Source organism: Rhynchophorus ferrugineus, unplaced genomic scaffold (genome assembly GCF_030347505.1).
Source record: "Rhynchophorus ferrugineus isolate W39M unplaced genomic scaffold, kcgeb_rfMv2 rfM1, whole genome shotgun sequence".
Classification (NCBI taxonomy): Eukaryota; Metazoa; Arthropoda; class Insecta; order Coleoptera; family Curculionidae; genus Rhynchophorus; species Rhynchophorus ferrugineus.
The window spans coordinates 96,941,104-96,966,461 of record NW_027472580.1 but is presented as its reverse complement, the minus strand read 5'-3'; the positions used below and the strand labels follow the sequence as shown (position 1 = coordinate 96,966,461).

Below are 25,358 nucleotides of genomic sequence, written 5' to 3'. Positions count from 1 at the left end.
AAACAACAACATTCAGCCTCAGGTTGGAATCTCGGTCTTGGTCCACTGTCGCCCATCCTCCTCCCACTACCTCGACCGGACTTATATTGTATGTATTTTTTCTCGTTTTAACAACGAAACGGCCAACGTTAGCAGCTGCGTCCGACCGGTCTAATTTAAATTCAAATGAAGCGAATTCGGATTCAATTTTATTTTATCGATGCATCCGGTACTAGGTTCGATTGACAAAGATTGGTGTATTGACAAAAAGGACTATTATGCAGCAAATAACAATGATATATTGCATTTCATAAAAATTAGCAGGTTTCCGAATATATATATTAAATTCTCTTTGATTTTGGGATCGCGTTTAACAATAGTTTGGGGAGAAGGTAATTTCGGGTTTTCCCTCATACATATTCAACATTCAATGAAGCCATATTTATAGCACGTTTGAATGGTAACAGTCCATGAAATATTCTAGAAATAAAGATAATGTCTTTCGTTTTCATTTTCATTTTTACATCATTTTCGATTTACAGTAGACGCTCGTTAAGGTGCATTGATCCAAACCAAGTGTAGTTCACATCACATCATATCTTTAAATTATGAATAGAACATTTGCGGACGTTTACCGTGTCTGAGAATTGTTTTGGTCATTTTCGTTCTGGAAATGTCTCTGTTACAGACAATCTAGAAGATAAAACTGGATACTAAAAAAACTTGATAGTTGGGTTCCACGTGAATTTTACCAAAATTTCGTTATGTCCCTTTTGCTCTATGGAAACCTGTCTAGTGACAAATTATTGAAGAATAAAGCCATGGTAAAATAACTTAGGGTTTTCTTTTAATATACTACTAATGCTGAATGATTGTATAACATACATATACCCAATGGTTATAGTTGTTGTTAGCTCGTTTTCTGCTGGGAAACAGTATGTAGCTCCACCCTTAACCCCAATAATCTCTGACATGAGAAACGCCTATCAAGAAACCAGTTTCCGCTGTTATCTTTTTTCCCTTCCACTCCAGCGACTAATCCGTTTGAGATTCGCGCCGAATCTCACCCTGTTACGTCCCACACTCCCCCCGCCGCCTGAATATTTAAACGAATTTAACGTTATCTTTTAATCTGTCTTTGAATTATGTATTCCCCCGACTTTGTAGTGGCTTAAAGTGTCTGTTTTTCATGACGCGGAAAAAAGTTAAAATATTCCTTTTTATTGTTTCTTGATGGAGGTTCGAATACAATTAACAGTACAATACATTGTCAATTAATAGTTCCGATAAATTAATTTGTTATGCAGGTGGTCAAGATGATGATGGTGGTAGTAATCATCTTCGCAGTCTGCTGGTTGCCCTACCAACTCTACTTCATAGTTATATCGTATTTTCCGGAGATAACCAACTCGGAATATATTCAGGAAACTTTTCTAGCTATTTATTGGTTGGCCATGAGCAACTCCATGTATAATCCCATCATATACTGCTGGATGAACGCAAGGTAAGTTTTTGAATAAATTTATCTTCATGTACTATCAACATAGTGTACTATAATGCGAATTGAAAAATCAAGTTTTATGTTATAGTCAGGGTTAAAATTTCTTGCTATAACAATAAGCAGATAGAAATATTTAATCTATAGCTTCGTATAATTGGTTATAAATGTTATAAAAAAGTCAGAGAAAATATCTAGGAGTATATAATGTAGTGGAAAAATACAATAGACATGTGCACCTTATTTTGTAGAAAACGTATTATACTCATGGGCTTTTTCAATGATGCCTTTGATTCTAAACATCTGGTAATTTGTTGAATGATTCTTTCAAAAACAAAACTGATATACACATATTAGGTATATTCCCTCATTGATTGGTTTTGATATTTTCAACAGGCATTTACCTGTCAATTTCTAGTAAATGGACACATTGAAAAATGGGACGGAAACTGCCGAAGTTTACCGAAATCCAACTGGGCCTCACTCATAGTAGTAGCCACTACTACCAATGACAAGATTATCCTGTGGACATGTAGTTATACATTAGCTCAGCAGCTGCTTTTTGCAACTCCTTGCCGTTAGTTCTTGTAGAATAACAAGCGCCCATCTTATATTTCTGGCAATGAAATCGCTATCATTTAAGGATTCTTGGAGTGAAATAAATTGCAGCTAATGTGATCCCAGAGTTACTTGAGCTAATTTTAATCTCTGTTACGTAATTTTATACTAAATAAAATCCTGCTTCATCAGTTGCAGTATTAACTTAATGTTTGAAATGATAAAATTTCAATAGATAGGACAATATTATAGAGTGTTGACGAAATGGTGAAGGCATTTACATCACAATAACCTTTACCATTAATTTAAATGCCTACAACTTTGAAGCGATTGCGTAATATTGGCTAAATATATTCATAAGGGGCTCCCATTCCAGACCAGTTGTTTAGGTGATAGTATTCAGTTTAATTGTAAGCCCCCACAATTACCATATTATACTCAAGTCGACACCGCCTACGTTGGTGATAATAAATAATGAGCCCCCTTCAGATTGTTCCGTTCCAGCGAAACAACGCGACAGATATAAATACTAAATCTGGATATTAATGAGCAGCGATGCAGACGCGTCGGGGCGCCGGATGTGACAATGAGACACAGGACCGCCGACTACCGGGGCAGGTGGTTGGCCCGGGTCTCCCGATTAAATCGGCTCGATCCGCTCCCCGACAGAGGTCGCAATCGGTCCTGATGAATAGTTAATGTGCAATTAGTCACTAGCAAATAGACATCGCGCGAGATCATGTTGTGCCGATGGGCGGGGACGCGATTTTCAATTGTCTCGCCAAATTGCAATCGCTTTGTATCGTATATAAGGGTACGAATCTACGTTTCGAAAATATCCCCTTTATTATAAGCGTAGCTGTTTTTACGGAAATTTTGATGAAATGGCGAAGGCACATTATATACTACATGATAAAACTTCAGCAGATTTTTTATTGCAAGCTGTGGTATTCATGTAAATATTGAGTTGTCGTTCGACCTTCGTAGAGTAAAGACGTGTTTGGAGCGACGGTCAGTGTAATAAATTTGAAAGTGTACTACCTGTGCCACAAATGCGATTTTAAAAAATAAGTAAAAACCGTGACGACAATAACAGTGTTAAAACTGCGCGTTAAATGTTTAGTGAAAATGTGTTTAAAACGATGGTCACTGCAATAAAGTAACAAAGGTAAAATTTTGGGGGCTGTTAAGGGTCGGAGGTGCATCATCTGTACCACAAATGCGGCGTTATAACGGTTCTGAAACAAATACCGGTACTGAAATTTTTGTAAAAACGTGAATTAAACTATTCATTAAATAAAAATGATTAATAGAGAGAACCAGAGACTAAATGAGATGGAAACACAATCCTCAACGTCAGGTGAAGCTTATCTGGCACAACAGAATCAAATCTTTTGTCAAGAAAACCATAAGAGAACGCAAAATGAGCAAGCTCTCTATAATGCGTATATTAACGAAAAAACAGCCCGACGGAATCTGGAAATTGCACTAACAAATATGCAAAAACAATTAGATGCACTACAACTCCTAATAAAAAACCAAAACACATACAATCCAACTAGCATTCCCGTAGTGAACCAGTGCACTGAAAACAAATTGCCTGTAAACTATGAAACAGACGAGGAAGAATTGCAAAAAGAAGTAGGCTGGATAACAGTTAAAAGAAATAAGAAACGAAAAGCAAACTATACACCTGAAGCTTCACCACAACAACCAAAAACCATTAAAGCACAAGAATTGAATAAAGAAATAAAAGTGCCGAGACCACCTCCAATTATAGTAAGTAATGTCACAGACTTTGACTTGCTATATGAAACAATGAAAACAAATAATATACTATTTAGAGCAACAACATTAAACAATGGACAAATCAAATTAAACGCCGAATGTCGTAAAACTTTTACGAAAATTGCTGAGTGCTTGGAATTCCTAAAATTACAATGGCACTCGTATGAAGATAAGCAAACCAGAGACATTAAAGTAATGGCAAGAGGGCTTCCACCGACAGCTAAAACTACTAAAATAGTGGAAGAGTTAATAAAAAATGGACTTAAATGTACTGACGTCACAAATATCCTGAAAAAAGAACGAAATAAAAATAACAATGGAGAAATAGTTGTCCAGAAGAAGCCTTTACCACTGTTTATGTTATCATTCCAACATAACACGGACATAAAAGCAATTTATGAAATTAAACAAATTCTAGGAGTCGAAGTAAAAATAGAACCTCTTAGAAAGGCAAATCTTGTGCCACAGTGCAAGAGATGCCAATTACATGGACACACACAAAAATTCTGTAAAAGGGAACCAAGGTGTGTAAAATGCTCAGGAAAACACATCACGGGAGAATGCAAAAAACCCAAAGGAACAAAAGCGAAATGTGCGAATTGCAATGAAGCGCATCCAGCAAGCTACAGAGGATGCGTAGTTGCGAAAACATTCCAAGAGAGAAGAAATAAAATCAGTCAGGCTAAAGAGCAAAAAACAGTGACTCAAAATAAACAACCAAAAATGTACAACGAAGTCAACGATGAAATGACCTATGCTCAAAGCATAAACCAAACCGCTCAAAAAGAAACAAAAAAAGAAGACGTTACAACCAACGAACTGCTATTGAAACTTATAGCAAAGCTGGACAACCAGGAAAAGATTATTGAATCGTTTTCTGAAAGATTACTTAAACTCGAAAACAATAGGGCGGTGGCCTCAAGAACTAAAAATGGCAAGTAAAGACATCCGCATCGCAATTTGGAATGCTAATGGGATTCAGAAACATCACGCTGACCTACAAGTATTCCTAGAATTGCAAAAAATAGATATTTGCTTAATATCTGAAACCCATTTGACAAAGGAATCCTTTATTAAATTTAGAGGATATTACTTTTACCACACCATTCATCCAGCTAACACAGCAAGAGGAGGAAGTGCAATAATAATAAAAAATAATATATGCCATCATCAAGAACCCGGACTCAGTTTAGCAGAAAATCAGGTAACGGCAGTAACTGTTATATCTAGCAAATACAGGGTTACATTAGCTTCCATATATAGCCCTCCAAGATACAACCAAAAAAAAGAAAATTACTTGAATGTTCTAAACAACCTAGGAGAAAAATTTATAATCGGTGGTGATTTCAATGCTAAAAATACAAGATGGGGATCTAGAATGACGACAACTAAAGGTAATGAATTACATAAAGCAGCTGCTGAGCTAGGGTGCAGTTACATGTCGACAGGAAAACCAACTTATTGGCCTACCGATCCAGAGAAAACTCCAGACCTGTTAGACTTCTTTATAGCTAGAAACATAACCACTAACTACATGGAAGTTGAAGAAAATTTTGACTTAAGTTCAGATCACACACCTGTGATTTTGACGCTGAGTGAAAACATTATAAGAAAACAACAAAATCCAACATTAACCAACAAGAGGACAGACTGGGAAGGATTTGTTGAAGAAATAAACAATCGAATTCAACTAAATGTTCCCCTTAAGACAGAAGACCAATTAAATTATGAAACCGAAAAATTCGTTGCAGACATCCAACAGGCTGCTTGGAATAACACTCCAGAAATTAAAACTTCAACCAAAGGAATAAATTACCCGAAAGAAATCAAGGAAATGGTAGCTGAAAAACGAAAACTACGGAAAAAATGGCAGCAAAATAGAACACCTGAAAATAAGAATATCTTAAACAACATAACACAAAGGTTGAAGAGGGAAATTTTGGAAATTAAAAACAATTCCATAAATAACTATCTACGAAATTTAACAGACGACAAGAACACAGACTATTCGCTCTGGAAAGCCACTAAATACCTAAAACGATCCTGTCTACATAGTCCTCCGATAAGAAACATGCATGGAAGTTGGGCACGCAGCAACCTGGAGAAAGCAGAAGCATTCGCTGACCATTTAGAGAAAACTTTCAAACCAAACGAAAGTGAAATTGAACATACTTTACCGGACATAGACGGCGAAAATTCGACAATTCAATTAACAACTCCGAAAGGAGTCACCAACGTTATTAAAACTAACATCAAGCCAAATAAATCACCAGGCTATGATTTAATAACAGGGCAATTGCTGCACAATCTGCCAAGAAAGGGTATTATAAAGCTCACTAACTTAATCAATGCAGCATTTCGACTGAAATATGTCCCAGACGTTTGGAAAATGGCTGAAATAATAATGGTTCCAAAACCTGGAAAATCACCAAATGATATAAAAGCTTATCGACCTATCTCACTGTTACCGATGATAGCTAAGGTATTTGAAAAGCTCCTCTTGAAAAGATTAAAACCAATTATAGAGAGAAAAAACCTAATACCAACACACCAGTTTGGGTTTATTACCAAACATTCAACGATTGATCAAGTGCATAGAATAACAGATGTTATTGAAAAAGCCTATGAAGATAATAAAGTATGCTCAGCTGTATTCTTAGATGTAGCACAAGCTTTCGACAAGGTATGGCACAAAGGCCTCGTCCATAAGCTACAGAAAATATTACCGAAGCAACACACCGAACTATTAAAATCTTACATCACAGCCAGAATGTTTAGAGTGAAACAAGAGGAAGCTTACTCTACAATAAAAGAAGCTAAAGCAGGTGTACCACAAGGAAGTGTACTGGGGCCAATTCTGTACCTACTTTATACATGTGATATACCACAAATCGAAAACATTACAATGGCTACATTTGCTGATGATACTGCTATTCTTGCTGTCGGAAACAATAGCGAAGAAGCAACCCGAAACCTACAACAGGCTACTGACGCTATAAATAAATGGACCCAAATCTGGAAAATACAAATTAACCAAAACAAATCTGTGCATGTTCAATTCACCTATAAACAGGCCGCGCTTACACCATTGACCATAAACCACACTGTCATACCATACAGCAATAATGCTAAGTATCTCGGAATGACACTTGATGCAAAACTACGGTGGAAGGAACATGTCAAAAAGAAAAGAAAAGAACTTGAGTTAAAATATAGAAAAATGTATTGGCTAATTGGAAGAAAATCTCAATTAACTATACATAATAAATTACTTCTATATAAACAAATATTAAAACCTATATGGACATACGGAATACAATTATGGGGATGTTCCGCAAAAAGCAACATAAATCTAATACAAGTTTTCCAGAACAAAGTCCTAAGAAGCATCGTAGGTGCACCCAGATATTACCGGACCATTTATTTACATCGAGATCTTCAGATACCGACTGTCAATCAAGAAATTAAAAGAATTGCAAAGAGACATGAGGAGAGACTTCACTCTCATGTTAATTTCGAAGTATTACAACTCTTGGACAACACCAAAACCGGACGCAGACTCAAAAGGACCAAACCATTTGAACTTGTGTAGTGTGTTGTAGTGTAGTGCAGTGAGGTGCATTAGAAAAAACTCAAAGTGTTAAAACAATTATTATTATGTTAGAGACTATGTAGGACTGATGAGTCCTATTAGATATATACCTAGATTTAAGCTATTATAAGGACAAATTGTAGGTTAGTCGGCAACGACTAGTAACAATGTATATAATTATAAAAAAAAAAAAAAAAAAAAAAAAATGTAAATATTACAAAGAGAGAACTGTTATTTATTTATAAATTTTAATTAAAATGCTTACACTCGAACGGTGTGACGGAACTATAGCATATTATGTAAAAAAAACTGATTGAAACAACTTGAACTCAACAATTTTTTCCATGAGATATATTCTTCGGCAAATTGTAAGCGTTCCTTCTTATACTTCCCCCAGTAAACAGTTGACCATTCCTTAGATTTGTTTTTATATCAACTACAGAAGCGATTTCTTTCGCTGTTAATATGGAATTTGAAGTAACTTCCAAAATTGCTCGTTCATCTTGTAGTGTTAACATAAATACCTTGAATAACCATCTTTAATCAATTTTAATGTAGCATGTTAAAGTTTTGTCCAGTTATTGAAGTGTCTTCTTTTAATTACTATGTTTATATTGTTTACACGTTTTTGCTTTGCTTGATGCAAACTTCCTCGGCATGAACAAATGTACTCTTAACAAATTAGTGCTATTTGTCTTGATAAATAGCTGTTTTATGATTATTAAAATTCGCACAAACTAAAATGTCATTGACAGTAGTATATCTCTTTAGATAAACGTAGTATAATTGCTGAATATTGTAATTATTGTCCATTGTTACTCTGTTAAATATTAGTAATTAATAAGAACATTAATTAACATTAGGTATTGCGTTTATAGTAAAAACAATAGTGTATATTTTGTGATTGGAATATAATTTGGCAATATTTTTCAGGTTTAGACGGGGATTCAAACAGTTCTTCTCGTGTTTGCCATTCGTACACGTCAGTCCCGGAGCGTTGACGAGGCGCGAGGTCCTGACCAGCAAGAGACGGTCGTACTCTGGATCCCCGGATCACAACAGGATCGTGCGCAACGGTAAATAGATAATGTTTTATTCGTTCTATCTGTTTTTAGTACATTCTAATCCACGAATATGTGACGAATATTGGTCGGTGATCTTTTAGGTGTTAATCAAAAATCTGGCAAGACCAGATGGACGACACAACGTCAAAGTCTCAGACAAATTGACAGCAAAATTTGTATGTATTAAATTATATCAATGTGGCATGCATCAATACCTTTCACTGTAGTTCAATCAGTTCGGGAAAAAGTAATTTCGGTTTTATTCATGTTTTTCCAAGACAATTTCCAATACAAACTGAAATACACAAATGGTATACGTTTTGACCGATGAGATTTTGCCGCTGTTCTGATTCCGTCACTGTAAAACTTCTGAGATTTTTGGAAGAAAAACTAAATCAAGTGATTTTTACAAAATTCTTTTGAAAGTGGCTCTACATCATTAAGAACTTAGTATCTTGGCGGCAACTGCTTTCGGTTTCTTTTTCACTAAAGAAAGCACGTTATTTATAATGGATAGTTAAAATATATTTATTAAAATATTTGTCATTTGATACATGTTCCCATTCAACCATTCATTAAGCCATTTTTAAACTTCTATGAAATTAGCTAAGTGCTATATGAAAAAATGGTAATCTGATGGATCTAGGTATGGTGAGTAAGGCCGGCGGATAAAAGTTCATATCCAAGTGATTCCAATACTTCTGCAAAATCACCTTATGGCGTTTTTGAGCGTATTGTGGGCGATTTTCGATCAAAGCACACTTCAAATTGATCATTTGTTGTTTATAGCGATCAATAGTAACTGTTTCTCCAGGATTCAACAATTGATAATATACGACGCCAACAGACATAGAGCTTAGTCTTGCGAGCAAAGTAATTTGACCATGCAGTTTAGGAATACATTTTTTTGCGATATTCAAAAGTTTTTTCACCACCTGTTACTATTCGATGCAGAATTGGTTGAACCAGCATTTCACGGGTCATTTTATTATTTTCTGATTGTCACTAAATTCATGTGGCAGCCAGTTTCCCATCGCTTGTAATCGTTTGGAAATTGCGACACAGTTCACATTTAACTTTTCTGTCAATTGTTTTCTGTCGTTGTTTTGGCGGAACGTAACTTGTATAGTTTTGAGGTCAGTGCTAGTAGAAGAAAATGTCAGTATTCAATCATAACATTGCATAATTATGGATAATGAAAATCTGTTACAAAAACAGGAAAATACCGACACGCCTGCTAATTTTGTAGAAACAAATGTTGATCCACCCACCGATTTTTTTTTAATTCAACAAACAACGCCTTTCCTGCTAATCTTATTCTCTCCATTACAATCAGTCTTCACAATTATTTTACGTGATCCAGTTTTTATAACCCGTAATCAGAAATCCCTCATTGCCAAGTTATTTTTTCGAGTAAACCAATCCCGACACTGACATTCACTTAAATACCCAACAACATAAACACCACACAATATTCACTGAACCTGCGCTATATTTTCTCTTTTCGGAAATAAAAAGGCAAAATATGACGAAAATTACTTTTTGAAATTTTCATGTTCGAGGAGTAATAACTTTTGACCAAATAAATGATAGATGCACCTTTTTCAAACGCGCTTCATTAGCAGTATGACTTCATTGCATAAATATTACTAGATATATACGATTTTAAAACCAGCAATTTGGAGAAACCGAAATTACATTTTCCTCAACCTTATATAAACGAGATCCTCTTTGTATCTGCACCCATGCAACTTTCCGAGTCGCGTTTCTGTCTTCTCCTTTCGACCGGACTTAAACACATTTTATAATTTTTGATTTTGGTTAAAACATTGTTGCCGTGTATTATTTGATTGTTGTTCCGTTTGCGTGCGCCTGCGGAGCCACCATCGGTTGGGCTTGGATCCAAATGCATGCCACATTCGTGCTTACCGTAGAACATACAAATTTTCAGCATGTTTTGCGATCACCACGCTTTTATCATGAAGTATTGAATATGTCGAAGTAGATTCGTTCGAGTTATTTTACGTTTTAGTATCGAATAATGTTTAAGAACAACCACTGCTGCAATCGAGTCTTATGAAATAATATTTCTGCGTTTCTAGGAACGGTGCGGATGTCTTTCACGCCCTACACAACGATGGGTGGCAGGCCATCGCCCTCGTCGTCCACAAACACCTGCTACAGCCACGTTCCGGACGAATCCGCCGGAAAGCGGTGCGAGCTGCGTCAGTTCTCCTGACGCCGAACCAACTCGGCTAACAAACCGGGAGACGGCAGCACCAACGGTAGCGGAATCGGCGGAGGTTCACAGAAGAGGACGTGGATCTAGGACGAGGTGTCCTCACGAAAGCCTTCGTTGAGCGTAAGGCCTCGTGAGGAAGATATCGCCGAAGAGGAGAGCAAACTGTAACCGTATTTGTGGCAAACTCTACATAAGTCTATATTTAACTGGCCGGTTATGAACTCTTACTAAGTTTACGTGCTAGCGTACAACAGAAATAGCAGAGAAGGAATTTTACATCGGTTCTACAGGATGGTGCATTAGAATGTGTATTTTTAACCTTTTAAGTTCTGAGCTTAAAAATAATGTTATAATTTCCTTAAAAAAACATAAACCTACAATGTTGATGACAATGACCTCTTATATACACCGCCTTATATACACTCTTATATACAATAGGATATACACCGCCTAACAGAAACTTTTTGCTTATCTAAAATCAAAAAACCTAACGGCATTTCAATTGTGAGACTTGAGACTCTAAATGGAACTAAAACAAAGTTATAACTAAAAAAAATTCTTAGGCTTTAGCAAAAATATTAAATTTTTCCCACTTTTTTGGGAGTCTATTTGGCCAAAAGAAGATCAACGAAGCAGTTTTAACGATTTTTGTTCTAAAAATCCAAAAAATGTTTATGATGGACGAACGCTTGAGTATTTAAATCAATTTTTACTCCCATGACCATCAGCTTTTGAATAAATTTGAACCCTACGTTAAAGTTTAACATGGCAAGGAATGTGTCGATTTCAACGTGGATTTTGAGAGTTTTACGCCAGAAAGAAAATTTTTGCATAATTAGTTATTCATAATGATAATTATTTTCAGTTGAAATCGCTCTGATTTATGTTTCATTGCACCATTCTGTATATTATGGGTGATTCGTTTAATAACAAACTTGTTTAAAGCACATATCAAAATGCATTTTTCTTAGGAAAACTATTTTTATTAAAAAAAAACGCTGATCACGAAACTTAGTAAACACATACTTAATGTTGAATGTACGTTAATTTCCGAACACCTCTCGATGTTTTCGTCTTTCATACCGCTTCACATTATCAGCACACATAGTATCATTTGTTCTTCGTCTATTTTCCCGTTATCTATAAACGTTAACTGAACCTTGTAAATACTGACTTGATTAGACGACCGATCTAACGGACTCGATGTCTTTTTTCTTAGGTATTTTAAACTCTGTTTCCTAGAGATAAAGCAGGGAAAAGAAATGCGCTTTCTAAAATCATATATTTAACATAAAACTACGGAGAAAATTGAACAAACAGCCAGCTGTATCTGCAACTATGTACAAACTATCATATCCTGGATTACCCCCGTCGCCTTGACGGTACAACACGCAGACCAACTATGTGATACACGGGCAACTAGAACAAATTACACACCAAACTATTGTAATAGCTTTAATATAAAATAAAAACTAGTCATTCTCTTGTAAATAAATTGTAAAAAAATTATATTTCTATTGTGTACATAAGTCTTTCTTGTACATATAATGCTACATCGTATAGTAACTATTTTAAATTATGTGTGAAACTAATCGGAATATGGGTACTAAATATATGTATCACGCACATAACAATCGTACCTAAATCAAAATTAGAGATACCTGTGAAGAACATCCAAAATAAATGTGTATAATCACGACCTCATGTGAAATAAATAATCTAATGAATACAAAAGTGTTTTATTTATATTTAATTTGAGACTGTAAAGTAAATATTTGATTTTGATGAAGTAATTATGGATTTTATACGACATAGGCACTCAAATATTCAGAAAATCAAGAAGGCCTTATCTAGAAATATTAAATGCTCAATGTTGCTCATATGTTATGGCCAGATATACCTTCTGATGGCTGAAAAAATGATAAACGCAAAAAAAATATATGTGTTAGCAAATATAACCAGTAATGGCTATGTGCTAAGCTCACGTCACATTTAAAGGATATCGCCAATAGACGAGAGCCGTGAAGTTAGAGTCCGAGGTAAATCAATTAAGCAACAAAGATAACATATACATTATGTACCTATTTATTTAAAATTAAAAATACCAATATTTAGTTTTGCTGATCTGCTTTTGAGTTATATTCATTCTTCAGCATATTCTTTATTATATTTAACTTAATGTACCTATATTTAACTATGTATCTTGAATGTATTCTTCCTCCAAGTGCGTGAAAAGACTCTCTGGAGTGCTATAGTAAATGTTGTTCTCAAGGAAAAAATATACTACTTAAAGCTATTTTAACTATAGGATGAAAGATATGTTTGTTGTCAAAAAGTCACACACAAAATGAAGTAATAAATTCGAATACAAATGAGCCTGAAAGTTTTCAACATAAATTTTGGTTTACCAGCATAAACTTTGTCGCATTTCACGCCAATCTTAAATTTTTTAGCAACTGAACCAAAACCTTATGGTGGTTTACGAACGTCGGTAATAAGCCCGTCGATAGACGGAAGAAACCCAACCTAGTTGGGATGATAGTTCTTGATACAATTTTACATTTTTTCGTATGACTAATGTAATCCCAATTATTAAACACACAACTATAAACAGACGAGTAAAGTACATCCCACCTGACTAGTAAGATTCGAAGCTGATAATAGCATGGAATAAAAAATATTATTAGAGCATAGACATCAAAACATAATCAAACATTAATGTAATATAGACAAAAATATTTTCACATACAGATTTATAAATTTCAGCTACGTCAAAGATTTAAACTAAAAAAAATTGTTAAATTTTTAAAGAATTTTTATTATAACACATAAGCTGAAAAGTCCTGAAAGGGCCTAACATATAGATGGCACTAGTATTATTGTAGTCATAGAGTTTTCAGTTAGTACTAATCTTCAAAAGAAAGATGCTTCTTGATGGGATAAAATACCGTTCAAGCGAAGCAATGGCTTGAAAAGTGTTAAGGGCAAATAAGAACTCCGATCTATCAGAAACAACAATAAAACATTAGTTTGCTGACTTCAAATATGATCGTAGAGACACAGGTGATGCAGAACGCAGTGGATGTTCAAATGGGGTGGTAATACCAGAAAACGTTTAAAAAATTCTCAAAATCGGTTTGAATGATCGAAAATTGAAGTTGCATGAGTTAGCTAATATAGTAAAGATATCAAATGTTACTAGAACCAGAATATAAAACCCATAGTTTACGCGACTAGATGGCAGCACAAATCAAAGACCAAAAATCAATAAAGGCATTTCTGGACATCTCACGGCTGCTTGTTTAACTACTGTACGTTAAACTGTGATCAATATAGGGCAAACTTTAAAAGAAGAGGAATACTACTTTTAAACAATAATTTAATATGATTAAAGATTTAAATAAATTTATTGATATAGTAAAATATATAAAATTAAATTAAATAAAATTAACAAACATATACATTCATGCTTAAATTTAAAAATGTAAATTGTTTTACAGAAACTCTAAAATAACTTTCTGAATTATAATTATACCTTGTTATTATAACAACATATATTTTTCTATGCAATAGTTATAGCTCTAAATAATATCGCAAAAAAAAAGAACTTTACGAGCTTCTTTGAAATATTATTGTTTCTACTCTTGTAGCAATTAATTAACATTTAAATATTAACACAACTATAATCGCACAATCCGGAGATATAATATTTCTGGGAATCCTTTAAGGGCTTCCATCCGTTGGCTACTCTTAGTCCCGCCCTTTTCCAAGAGTCCGCCCTCTAACAATTACGGCTTTACTTCCCTTCAAATTTGTTGATTTAAAACATATTTAGTCGTATTAGCGAACCATCCGCCACATTAACGTAGACTTATTTATTATGTGACAGATCGGTGAATCGGTGATTAGTTTATCGAAGACATTAATTAAGGTGAGTTTAAATTGGTGAGCTTTCTTATTACTATTTTAATTATAGTAATAAATTTACCTGATGTTTATTCAGTTTTGTTTTTGAAAAATATTGTATGCTTTAGATATTAGAATTATTAATTAATTTTCTACTACTTTTCTTATTTGAACATATCGACGTTATTTCGATGGAACATTAATTTTGGAGTTTTACAATTCATCTAACGATTTTCGCACTTCTTCGACAGTATAAAACTGTATATGAAAGTCTATGATAGAGTTCATGGGAAGTTAGTCATAGTGAGAGGTAATTTGTATTATACGTACACCAGAAAAACTTACCTCTCAGAAAAAATTTGTAGATCATATTATTATTAAAGGAAATGTAAAGATATACATTACAATCTGGATGTTGGTAGTAGCATCTCTTGACCTCTCACAGTTTATTTTCTTCCAATAAAGGTAGCTTATTTGGTCTAATTGCTTAACTTGTTTAATGGTACAGTATGTTCCAAAATATGGTATGTTCCAATATATAGCTCAGAGGTTCTCTGGTCAGATATTTCTGATTTCCAAAACTAGGTGCATATAGGACAACCCATCGGTCCTTATTTAGTCTTTATACTAACAATGTTTACGTATTAATATTGCTGTTTTTTTTTGTTAAATACACTTCACTACACTACCAGATGAAGCGATTTGATCCTTTTGAGCATGTGTCCTTCTCCAAGAACTGCAAAACTTCAGTATTAACATGATAGTGACGTCTCTCCTCCTATCTCTTTGGGTTTCCCTTGGTTCCCTGTGTAACAGTAGATGAAGATTGAATGAAGATTTTAGTATAGGTAATTTTTGAAAAAGGAAAATTTTATATTTTATTTATGTTACTTTTCTCGGAACATCCTCACAACTGGACCCATAGGTCGAAATCAAACAGCAACTTATTATGTACGGATAACTGAGATTTTCTTCCAATTAACCAATACATTATTTTATCTTCCACTTTCAATAGTTTTCTTTTTAATGTACTCCTTACAACGAAGGTTGGCATGGAGACACACGGACGAGATCACATTTTACTACTTGCTATATGAGATGATAATATTATTACCTGTTACTGTTGTATATGCAGTTTGATTATAAATAAATTCAATATGCACTGATTTGCTTTGATTAACTTTTATTCAACTCCAAGTCTTAGTCCATTTATTTATATTATTACTATCCTGTTATTCTAATTGCTTCTTGGCCATTATGTCCAACAGCAAGTAGAAAATACAGCTATGATAATATTTTCTATTTGTCGTATATAACATTTATAAATTACATAAAGGATTGGAAACCAGCTTCCTCTTGTTTCATTATAATATTCTGCCTCAGCCGTAAAAACCGCCCGTCAAACCTTTTTTAGAAACACCCATTTTATGCCATTCTAGCGGAATAAGTACACAACAAAAACAAGAATGACGAGTGCTTCCAACACGAAACCAAATCAACCTTCAAGTCCAAGAGAGTTTTTTCGCAAGATTTATGGTGACCTAGAAAAAAATGACGTTTCCAAAATACCAGACAGCGATTTCTGCCATGATAGTACTTCCCAAGACAATAATGCCACGGCTACAAGTTCCGCGGAGGATAACAAGTGCGACAGGAGGAGTAAGGATGAGCTTGTAGTGCCAGTTCCTATTTTAGCAACACCTTTCCCTTTTCTACTACCGGCTGAAACGCAATTGGCTGCAGCTGCGGCAGGATTATCAGCATTCTGTAAGTACAGTTTTCAAGATTGTGCTTAAATTAACATTTATCGTATCCATAAAATAATAAATGTTATTATAATAATGTTGTGACATCTGTCGCGTAAAATATCGTACGGGATGTGTGTCGAAATCAGAAAAATTATCGAATTAAAAGTGGAATTACAGTAGATTTGGCCCGCAAGTGATTAATTAACGAAACAGATACCGTGTGAACTATAGGGATTGGTGTATTGCGGAAGGATGCCATATGGTACCCTGGTCAAGATTCTCCCTTGAAAAAGCCCTTAGGTTTATGGCATACATTGCGAATTTACGATTTAATCATCCAACCAAGCAACTGAAAGTCTATATAGACCCCGAATTAATCAATAAAATCATTCATTCTATTTAAATCAAGTCATTTTATTTATATAAATTTTATTTCATTAATCTAAAAAACAGCTGATGTATCTTTGATATTCGTCATTTAATATCTTCAGAAATTAGTATTCCATTAAACCATATTTTGTCAAATGTAAGAAAACATAAATTTTCAATAATTAAAACTTTACAAATGAGTACCACTTGTATATTACAAATGATATAAACAAAATAAAACTACATGAAATTGGTATATTTATCGATGAAATTGTTATGAACGATGAAAAATTGATTTGCTAAAATGTATGCAATAGGTAACTACTGAGACATTGCATAAAAAAATAATTTGGTGGATTGTATATCGCATGTTCTATTATGCGTTTAATCTATTTTTATGTTTGTTTGAAATGTTTTGAAAAAGGTTATATGGAAGATTTTGACACATCGACTATACGATGGAGAGATTTTTTCATTAAATTATTTATTTATTGTTATAGACACACTCCGCGACAACACTTTAGCACGCCACATTTTCTCGTTACAACTAAAATGAAAATTATATTATAAGTTACATTAAATTAATCTATGAACAGTTTCTAAATAAGTTTTAATAGTAGAAACTAGAACTGTAATAAAAAATGTGTAATGTGTTAAAGTTTTTCACGAAGGTACATTTATTGTTATACTGAACAGATCAAAACTAAGACTGATCTTTTAAGCACCAAACATTTTATCTTCATAAAAACTGGCTCAATTTATTATTTTCTCAACATTGTAATAACATACATCAATGCATTCCAAAAAAGGAGTGTATCTTTACAGGGCAATGATGACTTTCTGTAACTTTTGATAATTGATCTTTTCTTTGATGAAGAATAATAATCCCCAATAATAGTAACAATCGCTTCGACTACACTTTGTGTATAAAATTCTTGGTATTATCTCCAGCAGCTGTGAATCGATACAATCCCAATTGCACTTATGGGAAAAACATACCATTGTTTTTTAATTATTGTAATAGTAGTTTTACTGTAATAATAAAAACTAATTCATAATTGCTTGTCTTATAGATAGTAAAATTATCTTTAACATCGAAATTTCCAGAACGGAAACAAGAAAGCTAATTTCAATATTGGCTTTCACTTAAGCACTCATCGCCATAAAGACTATAATTTTCGATGAGCCTGTGTCTCCTGAAAAGTACAAAAAAAGCAAAATATGACAAAAGCGTGCAGGAATCTTTATTTTCAAATCACATTATCTTTTGACTAAGTAAAAATGACGCTAGCTTTAGTTCTAGAATATTGTAATATATTTTTGCTTATCAAATGCTCTATAATATGACTTCATTGAAAAATTACAAGAACTAAGCGACTTTAAAGCCATTTATAAGGAAAACTCAAAATTACTCTTTTGCCAACCTTATATAATGACATTAATGCATGGTCAATTTGCAATTACTCTATGATTGATATAAATATTTTAAAGAGGGTCCAGCACACGTCCTAATGGGACCTAATAGAAAAATATCTTTTAATAGGCATGGTGTGAACTAGACTGTTGCGGGCCAAATGTTGCTACACACCTGGTATTATTCTATTATATTCTTAATTGTATTTTCCCCTAATTAGTAGAGTTTGGGATGGCGTTCGCGGCTGTTTTTCCCATTGGTATCACTGTCACTTGAACGCATATGATATATGATATTATTTAAAAACGACTCTGTTAGAGTGACAGTAATTCATCTGTATGGGACTGCAGGACGGGACAATAACACTTGTTTCTCAAGTTCTATGCACAACTTTCCGTGTACTTAAGCGCGGACAAAAGACGGCTTATTGTCCTGCTAAAATCAGAAATTTTCACACCTTCGTGATCGCGCGTCCTCCAGTAAGCTGCTGGCGTTGTTGTCAGATATTACGATATTATTATTATTTCGTTAATTTTGAGATTTAAGCATCTTTGCCTTTTAACTAATAATGGATATATATGTATATATTCTATAAATTTTGATTTTACATTTTAGTCATCATAGTAACAATGACCGTCTGGTAAATAAAATGTGATAAAAAATTAACGTATTGAGGACAGTTGCACAAAACATGTCCATCTAAAATGTTCATTATTGTTATACAAATCAAAAATAAAAGTAGAAGATTGAGATTTAAAACGCGCTTGTACTGACATCTGGTTTGAAAATCAAACAACCTGAACTTATACTGAACCAAATGCAAATATATCCACTGCAAATTAAAGAGTATACAAATAAGTTTTTATGCACACTGGAACTTTTTGAGTTTCAATACATGGCTAAATTGAATCAAAAGCAGTTATAAATACCCAGTGATTGTTTCGTTAAGTTAGAGTGAGAAGTCCAGTTAACCTAGACAAATTAGATCTAAATCCTATCGAGTGTCACTGTATTTGTCAATCAGTGTTCTTCATATCTCTTCTTATACTTTATATAATTTTTCTTAAATTAAAACAAAACAGGAGTTAAACAGGATTTACAACAGTAATACATTTTATTACTGAAAATTATATATAATAAAATAGAGTTTTTAAAGAAATATAAATGAAATATGCACGAACATTTTATATCACTATCAACTTTGATTGAATATTTGTTTAGTCTTATTGATAATGATATAACATAGACACAGTTGCAAAATGATTGATGACAAATGATGACATTTTATTTGTATAATTACTGGGAATACCAAATTAGAGTCTAATTTTGGCCATTAAGGTACTTACTTCAGTTAAATTGGGCAACGTTTCTTTGCTTGAGGAAATACTCTATTCACTTCCAATAATTATCTACTGATAATTACTGATTTTATTTGAGTCGGTTTTGCAGTAGTGCCAACTATTAATTATTGTATGTGTATATTTATTATTGTGATTTTATGAGTCTATACAACACTTTACACACTTTATAGAGTGTTCTAAGTAATGAGTATTGTGTTCTGTATTGACAAAAACAAATTTATGTCATGGAAATATGTAACAAATAACATTTAGAAGATGATAACGTTAAAAGTAAAAAAAAAATATGCTGATTAACACAACTTGAATATAATAAAAGCAAAACATATGTGATGCTGATACAACATTTTACATACAATGCTTAGGGAAAAATCAGATCAGGTTTATATAAAATTGTGCAAATAACATTTTGGTTTGTGTGAATTTAGATATCTGCATTTTCAAATTGCTTTTACCTGCATTTATAGAACGAACCAACTATAGAATAAGAATTCCTAAAGATAAATAGCTCTAATTTGTCAGTACTTATTGAATTTAGAGTTCAGCAAAATTTAGAACTTTAATATAGGTATATTGGTAATATTTAAAAAAACACTTCTTCGTATATTAACAGTAAATATTACACAAATATTTTTATCAAAACTTCATTGTAATAATGAATGAAGCGGTTAAATAAGTACAATATCTTGACTGCATTAGTCCACAAGAAACCTACAAATATATTACAGCATTTCGATAATCACTTAATTCGCATTGTTGTGTTAGACATAAACAAATATTTTTTTTATTTAAGCTTTCTTTAAATTTCTCATAATGCCTCTAGGAAACATTTGATATATTTCAAATATGTCTCTAAATAAATGTCCGGACATGATCATCAAATAATAGTTTAACACAACGACATTAAAAATAATTGTGGAGAAGCGGGCTGGGCCACGGTATAGGGGGTGGCGCTGACAATCGCAACATGTGTCAAAATCCCACCCCTGCTGCCGGGACGCTCGTCGTCGGCGTCGCTTTTGGACGCTCTCGACTGTACAGCCTTAATCGCATCATAATAATATTTTGTGTTTCGAATTGTAGTTGTTATTTGTCGGAGAAAGCCCGTTGGTTTACCGCGTTGCCACGTCGGCTAAAATCATTATTAGAATTTGATTTTTGCATTATTACTATTTAATCGTTTCCAGTGGCGAGGCGGCGCCGGAAAGAAGGAAGACCCCGACGACAGCGGACCACCTTCAGCTCGGAACAAACCCTACGACTCGAAATCGAGTACCAACGTTCCGAATACATCAGCAGGGGCAGGAGATGCGAGCTAGCCGACGAACTGAGACTGTCCGAAACTCAAATCAAGATCTGGTTTCAAAATCGCCGAGCCAAAGACAAACGAATAGAAAAAGCCCACATGGATCATCATTATAGGTACATTTTCCTTGAACAATTAATGATCTCTAAAGAATAATCTCCAATTAGTACATTTTTATTTCGGAACAAGAATGGAACGGATGAAAAAACGGTATTACCCCCCGGTCTTTTGTCTGAAACGCAACCTTACGTGCTTTATTTGTATTTGATCCCTCGCCCTTCCGAACGCAGCCCCCAAAACAGTCTCTAAATGGTTAAATAAGCTTTTAAAAAGATCCATTTAATGCTCAGTTGGCACGATAGAATCATATCAGCTCTCGTGGATGTTGATTCAATAATAAATATAATTAGGCTTCCATTTCCAACAAGATAATTCTTTTTTTATTTTATCGAGATTGGCGCGATAAAAACCTTATTAGGGATTTTTGAGTGGACGCTGAAAAGGATTAACGACAACACAACTCACCTTTTCGATTTTATCTGAGGTTGCACTATGTGATTACACGGCACAACAAAAATTCATATTTTCTTCACTTATAAAAGAAATTCTAGAGCTGCTAGGTGACAAAAATTAATGTAAAAAAGATATATAATTATTAGCGGTGTGTCGTACATTTCAAACATAATAATTTCATTTCATTTTCATTAAAGTTATTTTTAATCTACTATTAAAATCTTCCATAACGTACACTTTTTCTTCTATTTCATCAGGTATCTAAAAGCGGATGGTACGTTGTATTATATCAATTATAGGAAAATACGGAAATGTGGGAAGTGGCAATGAAAAAAGAATGCTTGATTTTGTCTTCTGCATAATATGATAATTATAAAAACATTCTTTGATCCTAAGAAAATTAATCAGTATACAAGGGAATTAAAAATCAATCCATCACGTGGACATGTGAAGTAGAAATGAATCACATATCTTATTGATTTGGAAAAGGCATTTGATTTGATACTAATATAATATGTAATGAAAATGAATAATAGCAAAACAAAAATTGAAAGTGTAAAAATAGAACAAGGTAATGCATTTGAGTATCTGGGCATAGAAATCGAAAGTAATGGAACCCAGGATATGGAAATGAATACCACAATTCGAAAAACCAAACTCGTTAATAATAAGAAAATATCAAGCAAAACTAAAACGGCATAAAAAAAAAGCAATTTACAAATCAACCCTAGCAATCGGTTGCAAGATGTGCGTATTTTCAAGGAGAGACAAAAGTAAGATATACGCAAAGGAAATTAAATACCTCAGTAGAGTCAGGGGTATAACAAAACTGACAGTATGAGAAGTAAAGAAATAACAAAAGACATCAATATTGTATTAGTGGAAGAGAACATAGAAAAGAGGCAACTCGGAGAGTGGTAACATAGCGCATACAGGACACAAAACAGAAGAAGGATAGAGTATGAGAAGCATGGACAGAGAGGAAAAAATAAGAGGGCGACCTAAGTGAACCTGGAACGAATGTATCCAGAAGACTGAACAATGAACTGACTGAGATAGAAAAAATGGAAGGACTTATTTTATGCTAGGCTTTCATAAAATAATAGAAAGTTTTAGCTCGTTGTTTCGTCTTCAGTCACTCTCATGACTTATTCTGATCCCCTATTTTTGTAACAAAATAATACTGATCTTCTGGTTGTTTAAAATACCCTTTTCATTAATCGTAAAATGTCCTTTCATCCAATATTTATTTTTTGAATATTTTCCTGACATTTTGATATAAACGTTTTATTTTTCAATCTCAACACTCGATTCAGAAATTCCGCAACACTTTCTACCCATTTTAAGGTTGGTGAAAAAGAAATTTCAGTTTTTCTTAGTAGATGGTTTTAGAACCACATATTTCTATCAATATTGTAATGCTAATCTTATTCAATGCAGCTTTTGAAAAGTAACAGCTCATAAAACACTCTCAGCGTCTTGAAACGGGGATTGTATGATTACAATAAGCTACAGTTACTATAAGCTATAGTTTGTCAAGATCGTATAAACCATATAGATTTATGGTATTTTACTTGACGTTGTATATAAAGGAAGATTTGTCATTGGAACAAAAGCAACAGTACAGTAAATAAAAAAGTAAATAACCGAATAATCCATCTGCTATTCGGTCTATTTCACATTCAGACAATCTATCAATTCTTACTCCATTCCAAATATATGAACTGAAAGTAAGAAACGTAGACACGTAAAAAATCTCAACAAATCTTTCATTTCAAAACATTCTATGAACCTGATGTTCAAGAAAAACACAATCAACAGTATAGATTAGGATAATCGGAGTTGACTGACCCCAACCGAGGTCTTGATTTATCACAGGAAATTTTTTTAAGGTAAAGTTTATACCAATGAAACTATCTCCAGAACAATACAAGACTCTACAACTAGAAATGATATCAACAACGAAAAACCGGTATCAACGAAAAAGGGACTAAAACTATTAAAAATGCTCTTTTTATATTCATTATCATCCTGAAATAATACGAATCTTTTATTTATTTTTTGTAGGAAAATCATGGGCTCGTTTCAAACTACCCTATGCCAGGTTTGTCCGGAGGGACCTTGCTATCATTTGTCACCTTTCGTCAATGGACAAATTTCCACACCAAATCACCAAGATATAATGGAAATAAATTTTAATGTCGCTAATAAGAAAAATGAAGACGTTTCTACGTAAAAAATGGCTTTTTAAATTAACTATTGTACAGGGTTTTAAAGTATCACAATATTTAAGTAATAGGTACGTGACAAAATTATCTACATTTTTAAAACTGTACTTCTTTGAATGAAATTAAGTTTAAGCATTATCTGAAGTCCTACATAAAATTAGAGGTATGTTTGATACTCCATAGTATACCATATCAATTAACTCCATGATAAATTATACTTAAACCTTAAAAACGTGGATTACTTTTTGAGCTACCTAATAAAGAGTTAGAAATGGGTATTAGTCACTAATAGATATATATAGTATTAGTGACCCATAAATTTTAATACAAGTTATCAAAAAAATGTTTGTAAAAACTTTTTAAACCGGTTTACTTAAACCTTATGTATTTCCAGTTTTCAATTTTTTTTTATTGTCCACTATACTCTTACAATATAACACGGATTATATATATATATATATATATATATATATATATATATATATATATATATATATATATATATATATATAGGACATATAAAGGGAAATTTTAATATATACAAATTTAAAAAATATAGTTTTTATTGTTACGTTTACTTACAGTAATATTAAATTATTAAAATGAGAATTTAGGTGCTTGTTTTTTTGAGTTTTCTTCCCCGTTACTTCGTGTGGTGTTTTTTGTACTTCTCTGTGTAAGTGACCAAAAGTAATCCATTCCAGCAATTATCCATTTTGTTGATATTCCATCGTTTTTCCTTCTCCTTCATGTTCTGCCCAAACCGAACTGATGATTGTATTTACCTCTCGACTGCTTGTAAATGGCAACATCGCAAAATGAGGCGCAAACTGCCGAAGTTTACCAATTGTCGACTGAGCATCAGTCAACTCAAGAGCAGCCGGTGCTCATTTTGTAATTCTCTGTAAATTATCTCCTTCACATATAAAACATGAATACTTTGTAAATATCTTTTGTATCTCCACGCTGCATGCAATCAGGAGCAATGTAGTTAATTTGATGTAAAATTAGTATATATTAACATTTTCGCAAGTTTCCTCCATGTGAATTAAATGAGCAATTTGCAATGAAGACATTTTAAACTTATTTTTGATACACAATATTATAATCTGAGAAATTCGTTGGTAAACATATTTTTTAATAATTGGTCTGTGCAATTGTACTCTTTTATTAGACAATTTTTTTAATTTTCGTTGTCTGAACATCAAATAATGAACTCAAAAATATATATTACCCATCATTTTGCGTTACATAAAATTATAAACTTATATTCGTATATAAACTATTTCCGAACGTGCTGTAGCTTTTTTTATTTCCACCACGCAATCATCGATTCTCATTCTCAGCGAGTTCCTATTTATTACAAACGCCGATGAAGACAGAGCGAAACTTGCCAATATAAAGATTAATCCGAAAGCCTTTGTCCGGATCGTTTCAATCAGTTTCTCTTCTGCTTGGTCGCACTCAAATGGTGGTTTTTAAAAAATAAATACTGCTATTTATTTTCTTGTAAAATTTGAACTTTCTTAGGATCACCGGTCAGAGTTGCTTTCACGTCTTATCCTAAACAATTTAGATAAGACTAACTAAACCCGGCCACGATCTGTAGTAACTTATTGAATGAAATGAAAACTTCACTCACTTTACAATATGTTCACATAATACTAGATACAATATTTTGAGACTGACTCCAATAAAAACATGACACATAACTGAATAAGTTCCGAGAACCTAACATACATGATGTCACCTCCTAATCTTCCTAGAGAAGCAAGATATATAATTGGTTCCTTCA

At 33.3% G+C, this 25,358-nt stretch overlaps 2 protein-coding genes across 3 annotated transcripts in view; both read left to right on the top strand.

The window, feature by feature from the left end:
* Nucleotides 1-10,853, top strand: part of LOC143193311 (tachykinin-like peptides receptor 99D) — a 104,090-nt gene extending 93,237 nt beyond the window's left edge. Inside the window, exons 7-10 of one of the 2 annotated variants that reach the window (XM_076399472.1) lie at nucleotides 1,287-1,483; nucleotides 8,349-8,491; nucleotides 8,581-8,655; nucleotides 10,582-10,705. In XM_076399472.1, the coding sequence (XP_076255587.1) occupies nucleotides 1,287-1,483; nucleotides 8,349-8,491; nucleotides 8,581-8,655; nucleotides 10,582-10,583 (417 nt within the window). In that variant the 3' untranslated portion in view covers nucleotides 10,584-10,705. Of the gene's footprint in view, nucleotides 1-1,286; nucleotides 1,484-8,348; nucleotides 8,492-8,580; nucleotides 8,656-10,581 lie in introns of both variants that reach the window. The other variant, XM_076399464.1, reaches the window with a different exon arrangement.
* A 5,216-nt stretch (nucleotides 10,854-16,069) lies between these two features.
* On the top strand, nucleotides 16,070-23,622 carry LOC143194410 (homeobox protein rough-like). Its single transcript, XM_076401164.1, has 3 exons — nucleotides 16,070-16,394; nucleotides 20,704-20,938; nucleotides 23,403-23,622. The coding sequence occupies exons 1-3, from the start codon at nucleotides 16,094-16,096 to the stop codon at nucleotides 23,569-23,571; spliced, it is 705 nt and encodes a 234-aa protein (XP_076257279.1). The 5' UTR covers nucleotides 16,070-16,093; the 3' UTR covers nucleotides 23,572-23,622.
* Nucleotides 23,623-25,358: the final 1,736 nt, after the last annotated feature.